This window comes from Manis javanica, chromosome 10, assembly GCF_040802235.1.
Source record: "Manis javanica isolate MJ-LG chromosome 10, MJ_LKY, whole genome shotgun sequence".
NCBI classification, from domain to species: Eukaryota; Metazoa; Chordata; class Mammalia; order Pholidota; family Manidae; genus Manis; species Manis javanica.
Window position 1 is genome coordinate 239,112 of NC_133165.1, and position 18,813 is coordinate 257,924.

General features: G+C 63.2%; 3 protein-coding genes across 25 annotated transcripts in view; 1 reads left to right on the top strand and 2 right to left on the bottom strand.

Annotated features, from left to right (window-relative positions):
- Positions 1-1,681, bottom strand: part of TSC2 (TSC complex subunit 2) — a 34,604-nt gene extending 32,923 nt beyond the window's left edge. For all 18 annotated transcript variants that reach the window (XR_012121808.1, XM_073214341.1, XM_073214344.1 and 15 more), the window contains exons 1-2: positions 1,589-1,681; positions 935-1,099 (exon numbers count right to left, since the gene is read on the bottom strand). Coding sequence is in view for 17 of the 18 variants with exons in the window: in XM_073214341.1 (XP_073070442.1) it covers positions 935-1,072 (138 nt within the window). In the remaining variant the exon portion in view is untranslated. The remainder of the gene's footprint in view (positions 1-934; positions 1,100-1,588) is intronic.
- Positions 1,682-1,737: 56 nt separating this feature from the next.
- Positions 1,738-6,827, top strand: NTHL1 (nth like DNA glycosylase 1). 4 transcript variants are annotated; one of them, XM_037001800.2, is made up of 6 exons: positions 1,743-1,929; positions 2,936-3,174; positions 3,882-4,052; positions 4,818-4,977; positions 6,415-6,530; positions 6,606-6,827. In XM_037001800.2, exons 1-6 carry the CDS (start codon positions 1,791-1,793, stop codon positions 6,813-6,815), a joined length of 1,035 nt encoding a protein of 344 aa, XP_036857695.1. In that variant the 5' UTR covers positions 1,743-1,790; the 3' UTR covers positions 6,816-6,827. The 4 variants fall into 4 exon arrangements, with proteins under 4 accessions (XP_036857697.1, XP_036857695.1, XP_073070451.1 ...); XM_037001801.2 differs by having other exon boundaries at positions 1,752-1,929; positions 6,415-6,520; XM_037001802.2 differs by lacking the exon at positions 4,818-4,977 and having other exon boundaries at positions 1,738-1,929.
- Positions 6,828-7,583: 756 nt separating this feature from the next.
- On the bottom strand, positions 7,584-18,428 carry NHERF2 (NHERF family PDZ scaffold protein 2). 3 transcript variants are annotated; one of them, XM_037001797.2, is made up of 7 exons: positions 18,035-18,428; positions 15,473-15,673; positions 10,202-10,381; positions 9,635-9,788; positions 9,514-9,557; positions 8,907-8,969; positions 7,584-8,687 (listed from the first exon to the last, which is right to left on the bottom strand). In XM_037001797.2, exons 1-7 carry the CDS (start codon positions 18,245-18,247, stop codon positions 8,529-8,531), a joined length of 1,014 nt encoding a protein of 337 aa, XP_036857692.2. In that variant the 5' UTR covers positions 18,248-18,428; the 3' UTR covers positions 7,584-8,528. The 3 variants fall into 3 exon arrangements, with proteins under 3 accessions (XP_036857692.2, XP_036857693.2, XP_017536722.3); XM_037001798.2 differs by lacking the exon at positions 8,907-8,969 and having other exon boundaries at positions 18,035-18,427; XM_017681233.3 differs by lacking the exons at positions 15,473-15,673; positions 18,035-18,428 and adding an exon at positions 12,901-13,106.
- Positions 18,429-18,813: the final 385 nt, after the last annotated feature.

Sequence of the window (18,813 nt, forward strand, 5' to 3'; positions counted from 1 at the left end):
ACGTATTACCAGTTACACTTGCCCTTAATCCTCATCACTTGTGGAAACAAACCATGGTCTTCAGACCATGGCGTCTGAACATCCCCAACCCCCAGAGGATGTACGCCTCCAGAGTACTGGGAACAGTGACCCAGCTCCCACAGACCCTGGTGGCATGTCAAACCCAGCCTTCCTTGCACCTCCCACAGTGTCAGGCAGGAAAATAGATATGAGTGGGGTGGAAAGAGAACAAGGGGAGTAAAGCCCCCAGAAAGGGCTCAGTTAACCAGTTAAACCTAGAAAGCCAGAAATGACTCAGAGTTAATCAGCTAAAGCTCAAAAGGTCAAGAGCAACTTGGCCCTGAAGGTTTGCATACTCCCCAGATAAAGAAAAGCATCTGAGCACAGCCCGTGTCTTCATTGTGTCAATTAGATCCTTGTAAGATTTACTCTAGCCTGCTAAAAGGCCCACCTATAAACAGCATAATAAAGACAGGGAGATCCCACCTGAAAGCCAAAATTGCATTCTGAAAAAAAAACCTAGGAAATTTAAGAAGAAAGCTTCTTAACATACTCTTTAGCAAACCAATACCTCTGTCCACCTTGGAGGAAGGGCAGACTAGTTTTGCAGAATTACCTAGAGGGCTGACTGGTAAGAAACTTAAAGTCTCAGCAAAGATACTCGAGACCACTTAACAAGCCCACACCCTAGCCCTTCGTCATATTCCTGAAAAATCCTTAAAAGGGGGAACCCTCAGCCTTTCAGGGCGCTCTCCTCTCTCCGAGGTCGCCTGCACTTCTTTCTAAGTATCTTTGAATAAAACTTCTACTGTGCTTCACTACTGCGTCTCTGCCCTTCAGTTCTTTGTCACCGCGGGGACAAGAACCGAGGAGAATGCACAGCACCTCTCCCCCAGCAAACGGACTAGCAGAAAAGCAGGGGCAGTCGTCTCACTCTCAGGATTTCGGCCGTGACGATGAACTCCGTCTGCTTGCCCTCTGCAGACCTGGGGTTTGGCCTCGGGGTTCCCAGTCCCAGCAGAGTCTTGAACTTCTCCTTCAAGCCCGAATCCTTGCCTGTTGGCTTGGCCATGGTGGGTAGGGGCGCACCAGACGCCGCCTGTGCCCAGGAAACAGGCAGAGCAGAGGTCTCAGGAGCTGCCCCGCCCACCCGCCCCCGCTGCGGACCTCCAGCGCCGGGGCACCTGGGTCTCCGGGGGGCACCACCTTCCTCCCCCAGCTTCCAGGGCGACCCGGCCAGAGAGGCGCGGGCTGAATGCGGGACGCGGGAGGCCGCCGCGCGGCCCTGGGAACCCTGGCGTTTGCCGCCTCTTCTCCCCCCCACGCGGAGGGCTGTCGGGGGGATGCCAGAGGCTGGGACCCTCACACGCGCCATAACTGAACACCGAAGTGTGCTTGGAGCCCCACGGTCAGGCGGCGGTGGGCGCGGCCGAAGGCCGGAGCCCGGGACACTGCAGGGTCCGCCCCCGCCGCCTCAGCGCCGTCCAGGCTCGGCGCCGCTGCCCCCCCACCACCGCTGCCCTGTCGGGGCCGGGCCACGCGTCGGTCCGGGGCGGCATCAGCGGTCGGGGTGACGCGCGCCACTCACCCTGCGCCGCGCCTGCCTCACCCCGGCCAGTCCCGGGGAGAAGGGAGAACACCCCGGCCTTCAGGCCACCCCGGAAATACCTCCACTTCCGGCAGCGCACTACCGGCGCAGGGCTTGCTGGGAGTCGTAGTTCTGGGCCGCCCACAAGCAGAAAGGTGGGGCACGAATCAAGTCACATGACGGGGCGGCGGGAGCCGCCGGGATGTGTAGTCCGCAGAAGTCCGGCATGAACGCAGCGAGCGTGAGGATGGTGACCCGCAGCAGGAGCCGGGGACCCAGGGCTGGGCCGCGAGGGGGTGGGCAGGAGGCCGCGCCGCTCCGGACGGGAGCGGTGGCTGCAGGTAGCTCTGCTCCAGGGCCGGGGCACGGGAGGAGAGGCGGGGCAATGAGGACTGGGGACCCGGGCGCAGAACGCAGCGGACCCGGCCCCACCTGCGGCCGTAGGTGCTCACCCTGCGCCCTGTTCCCAGGAGTTGGGCACGAGTCCACAGGGGCTGGGTTCCGGGCGCACCCACCTCCCCCACCATCATGCTGAACAGAAAATTCTCCCTGTCCTACTCCCCTGTCCTGGGATACTCGCTTGTGCCAGGCTTTTTGTGGGGCAGACCGGCCCTGACCTCACAGCTGCTTCCCTCTCAAGAGAGTGTGGGTGCCAAGGACACCCCCAAGTAGAAATCCTCTCCCCCTGCTAGAGGGTGCTTCTGAGAGAAAACGGGAAAGGGCACAGCTTTCATTCTGTTTTTCCAGGAGCCATTAAGGACCTACTGTGCCAAGTGCAGGACTCGGCAATGAGCGAGACTGACAGGGGCCCAGCACTTATCCTGCAGGATTGGCCTGAGGGGGATTCCCATAGGCCCCAGGAACCTCAGGGGTAGCCCAGACAAGGAGAGCCACACTGGGACAGAAGCATGACCGGAGGAACTGGGGCAGGGGGAACAGGTGTCAATGCCAGCCAGGTGGGCAGGAGCTTTGATGCCAGAATGGAGTATGGAGACTAGAACAAGATAAAAAACATTTTGGAGGAGCTTTAAAGGGGAAGAGACACAATACAATGTGGGTCTTAGAAAGTTCTCTGACACAGCATGGAAACTAGGTTGGGGACACCATGGTGTAGGAGTTACTAGAGTCCTGCAATATGCAAGCAACACTTGGTCAGGAGGACAGTGGCATGGGGAAGGCAGGCTGCCGCAGAGCGTGTGCTCCAAACAGAGCTGCGGTAGAGGGTGCGCAGCCAGAATGGATCCAGCCGGTTGGATGAATGAGGAGGGGTGATGGCGAGTCAGGCAGCACCCACACCCCACCCTCACCTGTGGCCCTGCTGAAGGGACCAAGTGGCACTTTTTGCAGATGGAAGGGAAAGCGAGAGCTCTGCGAAGCGTCAACGGAAGGCACAAAGACTACATGTGGCCTATGAGGGCTCACATCGTGAGAAAGGAGAGGGCACCGAGCCCCTCAAGGCCCCGGGGTGGGAGCCTCAGGACTGGCAGCGGCAGCTGGCGAACATACGCACCATGAGGAGTGGGAAGGATGCGCCTGTGGACCAGCTGGGGGCTGAGCACTGCTATGATCCCAGTGCACCCCCAAAGGTAGGCAGGGGCCCCATCTGCCTGGTGACCCCTTTCTGAACAAGACATTGGCTCCCTCTCAGGCCTCTGATGGGGGGCAGCCTGACAAGTGGTGGCTCTTGGCTGGAACCCTCCCCTGCTTGCAGCACCTTGAGAAGGATGTGCACTTGGGGCCTAGAGCACCAGGCAGCATCACCTGCTTCTCTGTGGCCACTCAGCAGGTTTGGGTACCTGTGGTTTGGGCCTTGTGCTCTGTGTTTGGCTAGCACAGTCCTGGCATATCAGGTCTTCTTGGGACGTTTGTTAAAAGAGCATTCCTTACATTTCACTGGCCCGGCTCCTAGTCCTCAGACCAACCGGGTTCTAATCCCAACCCTGCTACAGATGTCTTGAGTACATGCCTTTTGGGGCCTGTTTGCTCATCTGTGAAATGGGTGGTATTATTTACATAGCGGTAGCTAATGGCTGTTGAGAGCTGATCTTGTGCCAGGTATGAGTCTAGGTGCTGTGATGATTTCTTTAAGTTCCACAGCAATCCTCTGAGGCAGGGTCTGTTATTGTCCCCAGGTTGCAGATGAAAAACGAGGCCCAGGCCAGACCCCACCCACGCTCCATTGGCCGGGGTGCAGGGTAGGGTAATAAGTGTCGGTGGGTAAAGAGCTTGGCTGGGGCCTGGCCCACAGTGAGCACCCAGGACCCACCACCAGCCACCCCTGTGGCACATGCAGGTGCAGAGGTACCAGCTGCTGCTGTCACTGATGCTCTCCAGCCAGACCAAAGACCAGGTGACAGCAGGCGCCATGCAGCGGCTGCGGGCCCGGGGCCTGACAGTGGACAGCATTCTGCAGACAGATGACAACATTCTGGGCACCCTCATCTACCCCGTGGGCTTCTGGAGGGTGAGCCCACCCTGTGGCCACCAGAGCTGGGCTGTGGGGTGCTCTGGGAGTGCAGGAAGCAGCCACAGGGGGCCGGGCCCTGGAGCTCCTTGGTCTTTCTCATTTGCAGCCCGCCCTTTCCTTCCTCTGCCTCCCTGCCCAGCAGCCCCAACCTTCCCTTCCTTGCTGAGGTGCCCTCCGCCTTTCCTTTGTTTACCCCAGGCCTCCCTGGAGTGCCTCCCACCCTCCCCACAGGAGCCTGCATAGGCCGGTGGGCGGATCCGTCGGAGGCAGCCAGGCGGGTGGGGCTGCTTCCCCTTGGCACTGGCGTCAGCTGTGGTTTGTCAAATGGGTTTTAAATAGCCCTCTCTGCTTAGGAACAGAATGGGAACTGCCTGGCTGCGCTGGTGGCTGGCAGGGGAGCCCCAAACTCCAGTCTTCCCTCCTGAAGGCCCAGGTGCTGCTGAGTCCAGTTCGTGACATGGCTGAGCCTAGCGCCTGCCTGGCCAGTCGGGGGACTGATGGGCAGGGGAGTCCCCCACCCCAGCCAGGTCCTGCACACGTCATTGGCCCAGGCAGGTGGGAGGCAGGGTCCAGGCCTGCACTGGCTCTTCTCTGGCTCCCTGCTGCCCTTGGCTTGTTGCCGCCTCCTGGGGAGACAGGGACAGCAGAGTGTATCCTGGGCAGGGGACAGGCAGCTCAGGGCACCATCAGGCCTTCCTGAGGCCTCATCCTCCCGGGCCAGGCTGTACCCCCATCTCCATGTCTGACTTCCCCATCTTTCAGAACAAAGTAAAATACATCAAGCAGACCAGTGCCATCCTGCAGCAGCGCTATGGCGGCGACATCCCAGCCTCCGTGGAAGAGCTGGTGGCACTGCCAGGTGTTGGGCCCAAGATGGCTCATTTGGCCATGGCAGTGGCCTGGGGCACTGTGTCAGGCATTGGTGAGTGTCACACGCCCACAGGCGAGAGGGGCCAGCTGCAAGCTCACTGGCTGCTGTTAGGGTTCCCCAGATCCTTGTGATGTGTGACCTTGATTCAGGTTTCCCCATCCACAGCCTAAAAGTATCAGACAGGTGTTCCCAGCCCTGACCCAGGCCTGCCCCACTCAGAGATGGGTACAGACGGGAGAAGCTCCTGTTTGCTGAGCACTACTCACAAAGCCTGCCCCTGGGCTGGGGGCCCTGTCCCCACACTGCCAATGGCCAGGCGGGCAGCTAAAGGCCAAGGGCTCTGAGCACACAGGGAGGCTGGAGTGTGGCAGCCCCAGAGCCAGGCCAGGCCAGGCGGGGCCAGGGCAGAGCCGCTCCTACCTGGGCTCCTGCAGCTGCCAGCCTGTCAGCAGATACCTGAGCTTATCTGGGCAGCCATCCTCAGCTGCCCAGTCCCAGGAGTGGTCTGGTGGGACTGGTGGGAAGGTCCCCTACCCATGGCTGGGTGGGGAACAGGCCTCTGAGGGCAGCAGACACAGCAGGTAGGGGTGTCAGAGGGTCACCCTTTCTTGTGGCCTCTGCTCCCAGCCATCCACAGGGAGACCCTAGTGGGGATGGGCCACCCCCCAGGGGATTCCCTCAGAACCAGAGTCATGGGGTGCAGTGGCTGATCCCAGTTCTGCCCTCCTAGCTGGGCGACCTTGGGCAACACACTTGGCTTCTCCAAGCTTCAGCCACAAAGCAGGGGAAGCAGTGCCCTCCTGCGTGGCTTTCCTGGACAGGCCCAGAGGAGGCTCTCACGCGGTACTGTGGCTTAGGCTGGGCCTCTGGTGGTTTAGGGAGCATGGCCGTCTCTGCATTAGGGAGGAAGAAACTGAGGCTCATGTGACGCCAGCACTCTCTCCATTGGCATCTGGGCAGAGCCTGAGCCTTTTTCTAGGCAGCCAGCAGCAGGGGAGAGCAGCCGTGCAGGGACTGGCTTCTCTAGGCCAGGCACCAAGGGGATGGCCATGGCTGGGGAGAGGAGTGCCCAGTGAGTGGCACGCAGGCCCTTGGGTGGCTGGCCGAGGGGGGCAGGGGCTGGGGCCCAGGTGGCCAGCAGCTGCAGCTGATCTAGCCACACTCCCTCCATCCCTGACCATGACGTCACGCCAGCTCACTGGGCTAAGCTGCTGCCAAACCAGCTTGGTGCCCACAGCCAGTGCTGAGCTCTGCTGCCTGCACCCCAATACAGAGCCCAAGCCCTCTTGGTCTTGTCCCAGCCCTGACCTGCTCTCAGGCCCCCGTGGCCAGGATGTGCAGTTCTGGGTCCTCTGTGAGAGCCCTGGAGTGGGAGGTGGACTCAGCCTCCAAGCATGGCCCCCTGACCTGGGCTCAGGGCCGTGGGCAGACACCGGAGCATTCGGCCGGCAAGCGTGCCCCACGCCTGCTCCTCCCTGTCCCCGGCAGCAGTGGACACGCATGTGCACAGAATTACCAACAGACTCAGATGGACCAGGAAGGAGACCAAGACCCCGGAGGAGACCCGAGCTGCCCTGGAGGAGTGGCTGCCCAGGTGCCAACAGGTGGGTGGGGGCCGGGCTCCCCCACCTCCCTCCCTCCCTCTCTCCCTGGGCACTGACAGGCTGCCACCCCCACAGGGAGCTGTGGAGCGAGATCAATGGACTGTTGGTGGGCTTCGGCCAGCAGACCTGTCTGCCTGTCCACCCACGCTGCCAGGCCTGCCTCAACCGGGCCCTGTGCCCAGCTGCACCGGGGCCCTGAGGGCCCAGGAGCCTCTCCCCAGCTGCTTCGCTGTCTGTCATGTGCCTTCGCTGGGGAGCCCGAAGCCTGTTTATAATAAAGTTTAGGGGTTGTTTGCACTTGAGGCTTGGCTGACTTGTAGACCTGGGGGTGGGGACAGGCCGGGAAGCACGTGTGTGAGCTGTGTGTGTGTGTCCATGCTCACGTGTGTTTAGAACAGGGTTGCCTGGGAGGCCAGGATGGAGCCGTGACAATCTGGGCTGTGTGTGGGGGTGGGGGAGCGGGGTCAGCGGGTGTGCAGGAGGACAGGAGAGGGACCGTGGGAGCCAGCTGCAGCCAGCTGCTGGGCAGCCCGCTGGGGACACTGGAGACCTGGGCCCCCTCCCTCCTTGGCAGCTGGCTGGAGACCTAAAAGCACCCGTCCTGAGCTTGTGCTCCCTGAGAGCCGGGCTCTGCCAGGAAGCCCCGCCCCCGTGTTTACAGAGCCACCTGGCCTCCAGGTGAACCCCAGTAGGCCCAGACTGGGTGCCACAGGGCATGAGGCCTGACCTCGGTATACTTACTGGGGATGGCATTGGCTGCCAGGGGGCCGAGGGCAGTGCCTGGAGCCCAGAAGGCTTTGAGGAGGTGCTGTTGGTGGGGGTGGGATGGGAAAGGCAGGCAGGGCTCGGGGGCACAGAGTCCCAGGTGGGCTGGGGAGGGAGGGGAAGGGAGGGGTCAGGCTTCCCTGCCAGGCAGGTGGATTTGGAGAGGGGGGAGGCTGAGGAATGGACCTCAGCTTCCAGCAGCAGAAACTGCCTGACGGCCGCCTCTCAGCTGGACTACGGACTTCCACTCGCGAGAGAGGAGTCAGGAGGGACAGAGGAGGCCCGGGGTCCGAGGAAGGCCTGTTTATTCTGAGGGCGCGCAGCGCTATGGCTTATAGGACAGAGCAATGTTGGTCGGTGGGGGTCACGGCGGGGAGAAAAGGCAGAGTGGGCGGGGCTCCTGGAGGAGGGCGCCAAGCAGGGGTGAAGCCCAGAAGCCTGGGGTCCCTGCGGGGGCAGGCTCTCCCACAGCCACACTGCCCGGGCCTGGGGCCGCCGTGCTGGGCCAAGGAGCCTGCCCAGAGGCTGCCCCTCTCTGGGGCACGGAGCCTTCATGTTCCAGCCCCTCAGAGAACCCAGGCCCTGTGCCCCAGACCCTGGTGCAGTAGGGATCTAGGGGGCCTGGCCCAGTGACCCCCCCATTCCAGAGAGGGTAGGGATGGGGCAGAAGCCCCCACAAACACAGCCTTGGGCCCCCCAACTCTCTGTCCCTGGAAGTCTCTGGGACTCCCGCTTGGGGTGGAAATGGATTGCAGAGAAAGGTCTGTTTTACTGTGATGATTTAGAGAGCACGTCCTGAGGGGGAGGGGGTGGGGGCTCTGGTATTAAGTGGAAACATGTGTGCAGCTGAGCTCTTTTTGGAAAAAAAGCAAAAACACGAATTCCTGTAAGTCAGCAGGCCCAGGCAGAGCAAGGACCCGGCCCCACAGGCCAGCTCCCCTCTCCCCTCGCTCCCATGCCCTGTGCCTCCTCTCCCCGCCTTCTCTGTCTCTCTCGCATCCTGGGCCCCCCTCCCATCTGACCGCTGCTCCCCCAGCACCTAGCGGGAGGGCGCAGGATGAGGGCTCACTGGGGTGTGGGCCGGTTCCCAGGTGGTGGGGAACCTCCATGGCCTCTGGGGATGAGGAGGCACCCCCTCCAGTCCACTGGGGCCCTGGGAGCCCTGGGCAGGGCCCAGGGGGTAGGCCAAGGCCCAAGCTTCGGAGGTGGGCCTGGCAGACGGGCAGGAGGGACTCAGAAGTTGCTGAAGATCTCACGCTTCTGGTTCCAGTCCATCTGCGGGGCCCGCTTGTTGACGCGAGTGGCCCTCGCCTTCTCCTTAGCCTCGGCCGCAGTAGGGCTCAGGTGGAGGCCACTCTCCTGAAAGGGGTCACGCTTCCAGGTGCTGCCATCCTGGGGACAGGCAGGGTGGGCAGGTGACCAGGGGAAGTCCTGGACCCAAGTCCCCAGAGAAATGATCCCTCCCAGGGAGCTCACATCACACTAGAGGCCACCAGGAGGGCTTCCTGGAGTGGCGGCTGCCTGGATTGACAGCTCCACAGGCGCCCACCCCCAAGGCCTCAGGTTCCCCGTGTGTGAGCCGAGCAGTAGAGGTGGGCAGGGACTCACTACCTCAGTGTCCTTGTCTAAGCCAGGCAGGTCACTTCGGGACGAGCATGCTGAGCCACCATTGAGCTGGGAAACCAAGGGCGAGGTGTGGCTTCAGGAGCCCCGCCCAGGGGCCTGCGGTGTGTGCACACACACAGGCACATGCCCAGGGCCTGCATTTATTCCCGCGTCGGCAGTGGGCACGAGCCTCTGCTATGCTCCAGGCCCATGGAGAGCAGCACCCGGGACACCCAGCAGTGAGCAGGCAGGTGGCCTGGCCCTGGCGGGCTCACAACGTGGAGATGCAGTTTGGGTGCACAGATCGCCCACATGAGCATTGCCTGGAGTAAAGCCAGTGCCAGCCTCCCAGGGAGGGACTAAAGACCACCAGGGAACCAGGCAACAGTGAGCCAGCAGCCCAGGGGCCAGAGGTGCCCGCCCACCCCAGGGAGCTGGGGTGTGGCTGGCCCAGCAGAGGTCCACAGGGCATTACAGCTGGGGCCAGACTGGGTCTCAACTGTGCCTACTCAAGGATAGACCTCTCAAGGTGGGGTGCTCTGTCAGGCCTGGGGGCCCCCAGAGGGGCCCCTGTGTTCTCCTGGGCCCACCCTGTCCACTCCCACCCTCTCACCTGGGCAGGGCTGGTCCCGTTGGTGACTGGTGATGGCAGTGGACCTGTGGGGACAGTGTATCAGTGGCTACCCAGCCCCAGACACCCCACCCCACCTCCTGGCCCCAGGGCAGTGGCCCACCTTCCACGTGCTCCTCAGTGGGTGTGACTCGCAGCCGCCTGAAGTGCCCGTCTGCTGCAGGGTCTACCACCAGCAGCCGCGCCTCATCCTCCCTTGCCTTGATGCGGGCAACCACCTCCACATGGCGCAGCCCCTCCACATTCTGCCCATTCACCTGCCACCAGCAGCACGGAGTCAGGACTGCCTGGGGACAGCTCCCCACCAGCCCCAAGCCACCTGGCCAAGTGTGGCATCAAATATTCATCAATATTGTCACCAGCCCAGGCAGCAAGAGGGATGCCAGCTCAGGTTCCCAGCATCTCCCTTCCTCCCAGCAAGGACCTGGGGCCCAGACACACGTGGGGGACACAGACACACACAGAGGGACATGTGCCCAGACACACACAAGGGGCACATGGGCCAGACACGCTGGGGACACTAGCACAGACATGCGGGGGACATGGGCCAGACACGCAGGGGACGTGGGCCAGTCACACAGGGGACACTGGCACAAACGCACGGGGGACACAAGCACAGAGGGACCCACACAGGCAGAACACCCGACACTGAAATCTCAATGACAGTTACCTCAATGAGTCGGTCCTGGGCACGGAGGCCAGAGTGGGCGGCGGGCGAGTCCAGGTCCACCGAGCGGATATACTGTCCCGGGCGGGACTTGTCACTGTGCAGGTTGAACCCATAGCCCTGGGGGCCCTTCCGCAGGTGGCACAGCCGAGGGCGTAGCTCCCTCGGGGGCCCATTCACATCCTGCAGGCACATGGAACGCGGGGTCAGGCTTCAGCTCTGATCTCCCAACCCGGGCCTGCGGCCCGCAATGTGCTGCACAGCAGTGGAGGTGGGCTGGAGGCAGCCCAACCCCCACACGTGGCATCATGCTCCCACCTACCACAGCCCCAGGTCTCAGAGACAAACACGGTGCGCCCATGCCCAGGGCCCCACTTAGGCCGTGACCCGGCTCCAGTGGTGAGACCTTGGGCAAACCCAGTTTCCAAACCCCAAAATGACTTCTGATGGGACCAGTGGCCTTACAAGGGTATTAGGAGAATCAGCTGACTCAAGGCAGTGCTGAGCACAGGCCAGGGTCCTGGGGGACCAGCCGAGATGAGCTGCCACTCACTCTGTCCCCGTGGCCTGGCTCGTGTGCCCCTGCACCACCCACCTCTCTGAGTGTGTGGGGCAGGGCAGCTGGAGGCCCGGCAGTTGTTTTCTCTCTCAGTGGCCTCCACAGGGCCGGTGGCCATGCGGCTGTATTTGCTTTCACATTCCAGAGCAAGCTGGGGCCGCCCCCGCCCCCACAGGGCCCTGACACAGGGATGCACGGCAGGGCGGGAGCCCAGGCAGAGGGCAGGAGCCCAGGCAGAGAGCAGGGGCGGGACCTGCCCTCCCACTCTCTCTGCCAGACATGAAGTCCCCTGGTGCCCTGAGGGGCCACCCATCAACACCCCAGGGCCCTGCCTCACTTTACCTCTGGCATCCTGCAGTAGGGCTCTGGGCTGGGGGCTGTGCAGGCAGGGCCAGGTCCCAGGACCCCCACCCAGCCTAGGGCAGTGACCACGGCGCTGAGTGGCCAGCGGCTGCTGGAGCTCAATTAAACATGGCGGGTGGCCGGAGTGAGCGGGCAGGCAGCAGCTCAGGTTTCCTAGGACGCTTGGAGCTTGCTTGTGTGTGCAGGGTGAGGGTGCTCGCTGGGGCCCTCCCTCACCCTCCAGCTCTCTCAGTGCGGCTGAGGGTCCCCAGGCCAGGCTGGGGCCACAAGCGGCACTGAGGGAGTGCCCCTCAGCCCTCAGGGAAGGTATCCAGGCCTCAGCACCTGTCCCCCTGAGTCCAGGTTTCCCCCGACCACTCCAGACCCCAGGCCTGCGAGCTCGTTCCAAATCCCACATCTGACTGCCAATGCTCTGGCTTGCTAGTCGGCCGGGCAGCGGCGTGTGCGTGGGTTTCCTTGCAGGGTGGGGGCCTGCCCTGGGCTCTGGGCCTTCCCACCCACCCATCATGAGGAACACCCTTTTCCTGTCCAGCCTGTGACCCTCTTCCGGGTCCCCTTCCCTAACCCCTAAAGCCTGCACAGGCACCTCCCTGGAGCCCCTGCGGCAGGCCCCATCTGGCCCTATAACCCTGGGAACTCTAGCACAGGGCTGCTGTCCCCTGGGCCTGTGGGAGCTCAGCTGGGCAACTGGGGCTGAACTGCGAGGTGTGAGACCCCCGTGTTCTCCAGGGCCCCTCTCCCAGACATACCCGGAGGTACAGGCGTGAGGCTCTGGGGCAGGTCCATGCCTCCCCACAGAAGCACCTCTCGCGTAGGGGCTGTCAGAGCACCGGCTCAGAGCCAGGGCAGAGCACGGAATGAGGAAGTAGGACATGGCCACGGCTGCCACATGGATGCAGCCCAGGCGGCGAGGCACATTGCACCATCTCAGAGACCAGACATCCGAACACACACACGCAACGCTACACGGACACACACAGCGACCCACTTGTGTGCAAGGACAACCCCGTGTCACAGGGTCCTGCAGTCTCCTGCCACATGCTCCACAATGGCCCCCAGGGCAGGATCTCTCAAGGCCCCCAAACAGGAAGCAGGACTTGGGGGGTATATGGGGCCATAAGGCCAGGCTAAAGTCACATTCAGGCTCGGGAGCACAGGGGCCGTCCCCTGCCTCAACCCAGCACAGCCACCTCTCACCACCTGAGCCGAAGGGGTTTCTCCTGACATGTAGCCTAAATCCCTCTCGTTATGATCAGAGTCCGAGAAGCACTGAACTTGGCAGCAGACCCGCAAGTTGAGGGGCTGCAGTGCAGGCTGCAGCTGGCTTGGGGGCAACCCAAATAGAGTAGCCATGCAGGGAGGCTGAGAAGGCAGCGGGCGGCTTGGGCGGGGTGCAGGCATGGGCCGGGGCATTGCTCACATTCCTTGCCCCTTGCCCTGGCTCACAGCACTTCCTGCCGCCTCCCAGCCGGGCCTCAGGCTCCCACGGGCTCCTAGCCGGCGGCCCCGGAGCTGGACAAGCAAGTCCTGGCCTCCCAGCTGTGCTTGTGTTTAAGAGGCTGGCATGGGGGTGCCCCATGGACGGGGCTGGGCCCCCCCAGATGGTGACTCACCAGCCCTGGCAAAGAAAGGCCCCCATTGTCGCTCAGGGTCCAGCCTTCTCACACCAGGGGTATCAGGAGCCCAGAAGTCCCCTCTCCTGGCTCTGGGGACACAGGCTAGGCTGGCTGCCAGGGTCCTCACTGCCCACCCTGTCCCACCACCAGACCTGCACAAGCACCTGGGACGGGCTCCGTGGAGGGGTTCCTGGGGCCGGCGCCAGCGGTGTGGCATTCCCAGAGCGGGCCATGGGAGGCAGGACAGGAGTAGCGGGCAGCAAGCATCCAGCCAGAGTGGCCTGAAACTCTCCGGCCAGCCCAGGATGCCACCCCATTTATCCACCTCCTTCTGTGGCCCTGGCTCCCCAGGGACGGGTGGAGACATGGGGACTGAGTCACTTTGGGGAGCAGCGTGGTGGCTGAGCCCCCCGCCCCTGCTCAGGCTCCAGCCAGGCGCCCACCACTGACTGGGTTTCCGTCCCAAGAAAGGAAGGAAGGAAGCTGCTGGGAGGCCCTGCCCTACTCCCAGGACCAGGGCTGGTAGACAGTGGGGCAAGGGAGGGGACCCCAGCCCCGGAACAGAAGACAGTCCTGCTGTGGGTCACAGGGCACAGCGGGAGCCAGGGGGCCCCGAAGCCCTCCTGCGGGCATGCTCCAGGCCGCCACTCCTACCAGTCACCCCCTCAATCTCAGGCCCAGAGACTAGCGGTGGGGGCCCAGGTTCGGGGTGAGGGAAAGGAGGACCCGTCTGGCAGCACCAGGTGCCCTGTCTCACCTTGGGGGCCGCTGCCTAGCATTACTGCAGGGTCAGCTGCAGCCACCCCCACCCGGGTCTGGCCTGAGGCTGAGTCGCACTGACTCGGCCCTGACACGCCCCAGCCACATCAGATGTGTCTCCCCTACTGGCCCAGGGTCAGGGAAACTGAGGCTGAGAGGGCATGGGCGGCCCGCAGGACCCTGACCCCCACTGGATCCTCACCTCCTACAGGGCACAGGACCTAGGCCCCCTCGTCCTGCACCAAAGCAGACCACACACATCCTGCCCGGGCCTGCTTCCTAGGCACCTGAGCACAGCCCCGCCCGTGGGCTTCGCTCTCCCAAGCTCCCTGCCAGCCCACCTCGGGTGGAGGCTACGCCTGCTTCCTAGAGGTCAGCCCAGGCCCAGCACCTCCTGATGAGCTGAGCTCAGCCAATTAAATATCAGGTCCCTGCCTGGAAGGGAGGCGACAAAGACCCTTGCTCTGGCCTCTGACCCTCTGGGTCCCTGTTCCGAGGCCAGCCCCAGCCTCAGAGGGACCTGCCCATTAGGTCCCACTTTGTTCCTCTAAAAATACACCCAGAGGAAGCCCCCTCCTAGGGCTTCCTGCAGCCCCCAGAGCCTGAAATAGCAGAGGGGGAAGGTCCCACCCAAGGACAAGGTGCCTTGGCCACCCCACCCTCCAGATAAGGCCCGAGGGCGGATTTTTCCACAGGAAGGTGAACTAAGCCATTTGTGCCTAAATCAATGGACAAACGCCTGTGGGGAGGAGGGGCACTTCCCCTGGGGATGAGACCCAGGGAGCGGAGGCTGTGGCCCTTGGGCCTGAGAGGGGCCTGTGGAGTACCAGCCCAGGACTCCCGTGAAGTCACTACTCTGACTCCTACTCGGGCCTTTGGCAGCCCCAAGGCAAAGTCCAGAAGCCAGGTTGGATGGCCCTGACCCCCCATGGTTCTCTGCCCTTGAGCGGTGGAAAGCAAACAGCACCCATGGCTTCACACGCAGGCCTATGCCAGGCTGGCTCCCTCCTGGAACGCCATCACCCAGGACGGGCCCCACAAGGTCCAGGTCACGTGGGAGACATCTGGGAATAGGACACGGGGGGTGTTAGGATCCCCTGCACACTCAGAAACCTCAGATCGTGATCTCCATCAGCCCCACATCAGTGATTGTCAAAGTAGGACCTGGGGAACCCCTGGGCTTGACTCTAGAATCCCCCGAAGAAATTTGTTTTTCTTAAAAAAAAAAAAAGGTAAGAGGTAAGAGAGCAGGAGAGATTCTGACATGGAGCTGCCCAGAGGCAGAACAGCCAGCCTCAGACTCTCCTGCTGGCTCCCCAGGGGCGGTCCAGGGAGGGCTACCCCAGGCCCAGCTACCTGGGAGGCGGCACAGCCCCACCCAACCAGTTCTTTTCCGGCTCTTCCAGCCTGGAGGGGGAGCAGGGACAAGGGGGAGGTGCCCCAACCCCTGAAGCCCCAGGCCCCAGCATAGAGGAACTAACTCAGTCTCCTCAGCTGCCCCTAGCCACGTACTGCCCACAGGGGAGGGCCAGCCCCTGCCCCACAGCACAAGCAGTCTTCTCGGACAGACACCCAGCACATGCAGAGCTGCACAGTGCGCAGAGCTGGGCACATTCCCAGCAGCCCCTCCCCAGCTTCCTCAGCCCTGGGCTGGGGAGGGGGGCTTACCAATGACCTACTCTAGGCCAGGGGACTCCAATAAACTTCCTGGGGGAAAAGGCTGGAGACAGGGGGCCAGAGGCCAGGGAGCAGGGCTAGGCTGTCCTGACCCCACCTGGCGGTAAACACAGGCCGAGGGCAGAAAGTGGCCCCAGGTAACCAACGTCATGGTCCCTAGGGGCAGAGAAGGGGCTGGGAGAAGCAGAACAGAAGGAGACAGAAATTTCTGGAGATGACCAGAGGTGGAGACTGCCGTCAGGAGGCAGACACAGTGGTCTGGGAGAGGCCTGACGGGCCTGTGGGCAGAGCCCACCATACCTTCTGGCCAGCATCAGAACCGAGGCTGGCTGCACGTGCCCAGCCCAGCTTTGGCTCCCAGAGGTCCTGGGTGGGCGGCAGCCCTTGCTGAGCCATCTCCTCAGTGCAGGTCAGCTGCCGCCGGTGGAGTTCCTCATCTGTCTCCTTGTCCACCACCAGCAGCCGAGTCTGCCCCTCCACCGCCTTGATCCTCTGCACCACCTGCAACAGGCAGGTGTCAGGAGCCGGTCAGCAGCCAGCACTCTGTGCGGCACATGGACACTGGCACCACCCTGGGCTGGCCTGGCTCATGGGCAGGCGGCCGGACAGAGGCCCGCCAGCCCCACCCCCCACCCACGGGCTCCAGCAGCTCCCTCCCTCTCTCCGGAGGCCCTGACACTAGGGCCCAGGCTGCCCGGGCGGCAGGGCCTTCGCAGGGCTGCCCTCAGCCCAAGGTCTTCTCCAGGAGGAGCTGGGAAGCTGGGTGAGGCAGTCAGTCTCTAGGCTTTGTGTTGTTGGCGTACATATGTGCGTGTGCACTAGTATGCAACCATCTGATTCAGGGGCTATCTTTTATTCTGGGTTTGCAGGCAGGGAGTCTCTCCAGGGCCCAGTCTGGGTATATTTGTGCCCATTTCTGTTGCTCCAATAGTGGGGCACAAAGGTCCAAACCCCTGCCCCTAGGCCCTCCGTTTGCCTCCAGACTGTACCCACGGGCCTGTTCCTGCTGGACCTGCAGAGAGGGGAAGACCTGGGTTCCTGTGGCAATGCACCTGCACACAACCTGGGAAGCTGGATTCAGACCCAGCAGGTGGAGGCAGGAGAGGCGGGTCCACATGGGGACAAGCGTGGCGTTACGACCATCTGTGTGTCAATGCAGGAGCCTGTGAAGTGTCTGGAACGGGGTTGGCCGTGATGTGTGCATGCCAGTGTGTGCGCCTCTGGGAGGAGCAGTGCCACTGGGCACGGGGGTAGAAAGGGTAATACCCCACCCCCATCCCCACCCAACAGCCCTGAGGAGGGCAGACCAAGCCCCCAGCAAAAGTTGTCAATAGATGGGAGGGTCTGAACCAGGCCTGTCTCCCGCCCTCCTGGCCTCCTCCCTCCCAGGGACCCAGAGGACAACAGGAGGACCGCCTCCGCCCCCACACACTGCTGGCTCCACTGTGGGACCCAGACAAGTGACAAGTGGCCCAGTGTGTCCAAGCATCAGCTCCTCATCTGTGAAATGGAGCTGTACCAGCACCACCCCACTCCGGGGGTGGTGGGAGGGGCCCATGTGTCCAGTGCGAGAAGTTCTCAGAGACCAGCTCCCCGGAAGCCTGGGCTAAGAGGCACTCAGGCCAAGGGTGGTGGCAGTGACTGTTAAACAGACCAGGTGCCAGCCTTGCCAGCCCCTCCCCATGGCCTGTCAAGCCAAGTTCTCTGGCCCTGACCCCCACACCTCCTTCAGCAAACAGCCTTATCCAGTTGACACTGGGTGGAAGACAGAAGGGCTGAAGACAGACAGACAAGGGCACCATAGGTAAAAGCATAGAAGCAGTAGCTCAGCTTCTGGCACAGCCAAGAAACAATTTGCTGGTCTCCAGACCCTAGAGTTGGCCAAGCAGATGGGGGCTGGGAGGACATGGAGGACAGGGAGCAGAAAGAGTGGAGGGAGGCTGGACCCTGACCAGTGAGAGATGGACACTCCGCAGCAGTCAGAACCTGCGGAGGAGTCCCTGCCCTCCCTCTGGCCTTCTGCTCCCACTGCAGCTGGGAGGGGGCTGTGGCCAGTGACCCCTACGGGGCCGGGCAGGCTCCAAAGAGAGGAATGTGCCGACTCCCACCCAGACACCATCAGCGAGGACACAGGCTAGTACACCTGCCAACATGCTGACCCCCACACATACAGCTGGGCAGACGGACACACACACAGCCCAGCTCACACACTCATGTCCAGGCATGCAGATCTGTCCATACATACACACACCCAGGGTGCAGACCTGTATATTCACACACACACACTCCACAAATAGACACAGGAACACACAGGTGTGTGTGACTGTGACACCCCTCCAGGCACACACAGGCAGATGTATGCACACATGTGTGACCCCAGAGGGACCTGCACACTCACACACATACCCAGCTATGTACACACTCATAGAAGAGCACCCAAAGCCAGTGCTTGCAGGGAGACCCCGCAACGCCCAGACACCTCCGCACACTGCTCCCAGAGGCCAGAACAAGACTAAATAGCTAGGGCCCAGGGCCAGGAGCCGCAGTGCGGGACCCTGCCTGCCAGGACCCCCCGCCCGCGGTGCAGGACGAGCTTCCTGGCAAGGAGGCTAGGAAGGAGGCCAGGAAGAAGGCTGGCGCGGCTGCCTCGGTTGCCACGTCCCCCCCACCTCCTGGCGGGAGCCCACGCAGGCCCCTGTGCGACCCCCTCCTGGCCCAGAACAGGGAGCTGAGGCCTGGGCGCAGGCAGCTCCCAGCCTGGTGGTCTTGGGCGCCCCGCGCGTGCGGGCTAGGGACGCGTTCCCCCGGTAGGGGCCCCGGGACCGGGGATCGGCGGGCCCAGGGCAGGTTGCGGGCACCCACCTGGTGGTGTGTCTCGCCCTCCACGTTGACGCCGTTGACCTCGACCAGGCGGTCTCCAGCGCGCAGCGCGGCCGCCTCCGCAGGGGAGTCGGGCTCCACGCGCCGGATGAACTGCCCGCGGCGGCCCTTCTCGCCGTGCAGGTGGAAGCCGTAGCCGTGCTCGCCGCGCACCAGGAGGCACAGGCGGGGCCGCAGCGGCTCCGGTGCAGCCATGGCGCCGGCTGCCCACCAGCCGGCCACGGGCTAGCCACGCCGCCCACGCCCGTCACCGGCAAAGAGGGGCGCGGGGGCGGCGCGGAGACGGCGGGGACCCGGTGGCAGCCTCAGTGGCTACAGCTCGGTTCCAGTCGCCTCGGGCTCCGGCTCCGGCTCGGGCTCCGGCTGGGGCGCCGCCCCCGCGCCCGCCTCCTCCCCGCCCCCTCCGCCCTGCAGCCCCCGCCCCGGGTCCAAGCCATCCAGGCCGTTCCCTCGCCTGGCGCCCCGCCAGCCCAGGGAGCTCGGGGAAGGCTGACGGGCCAGGCGACCTCCTCGGTCTTGCCCCCACTGGGCAGCCTCCTTGGTGCAGCGTCTTTGCCTCCTGCACCAGCAACATTTACTGAATACCTACTGTTAGGGGCCCTGGCACAGGGCACGCCCTTGAGGTCGGAGAGGGGGTGGAGAGTTATGGCTCCCTACTGGGATCCCTCCTGCGCCCAGAGCGGCCCTGGCTGGGCACCGAGTTCCAGGAGGGCCCAGGAGGCAGAGAGAGCTTGAAAGTGACATGTAGCAGCTGTTCCCTG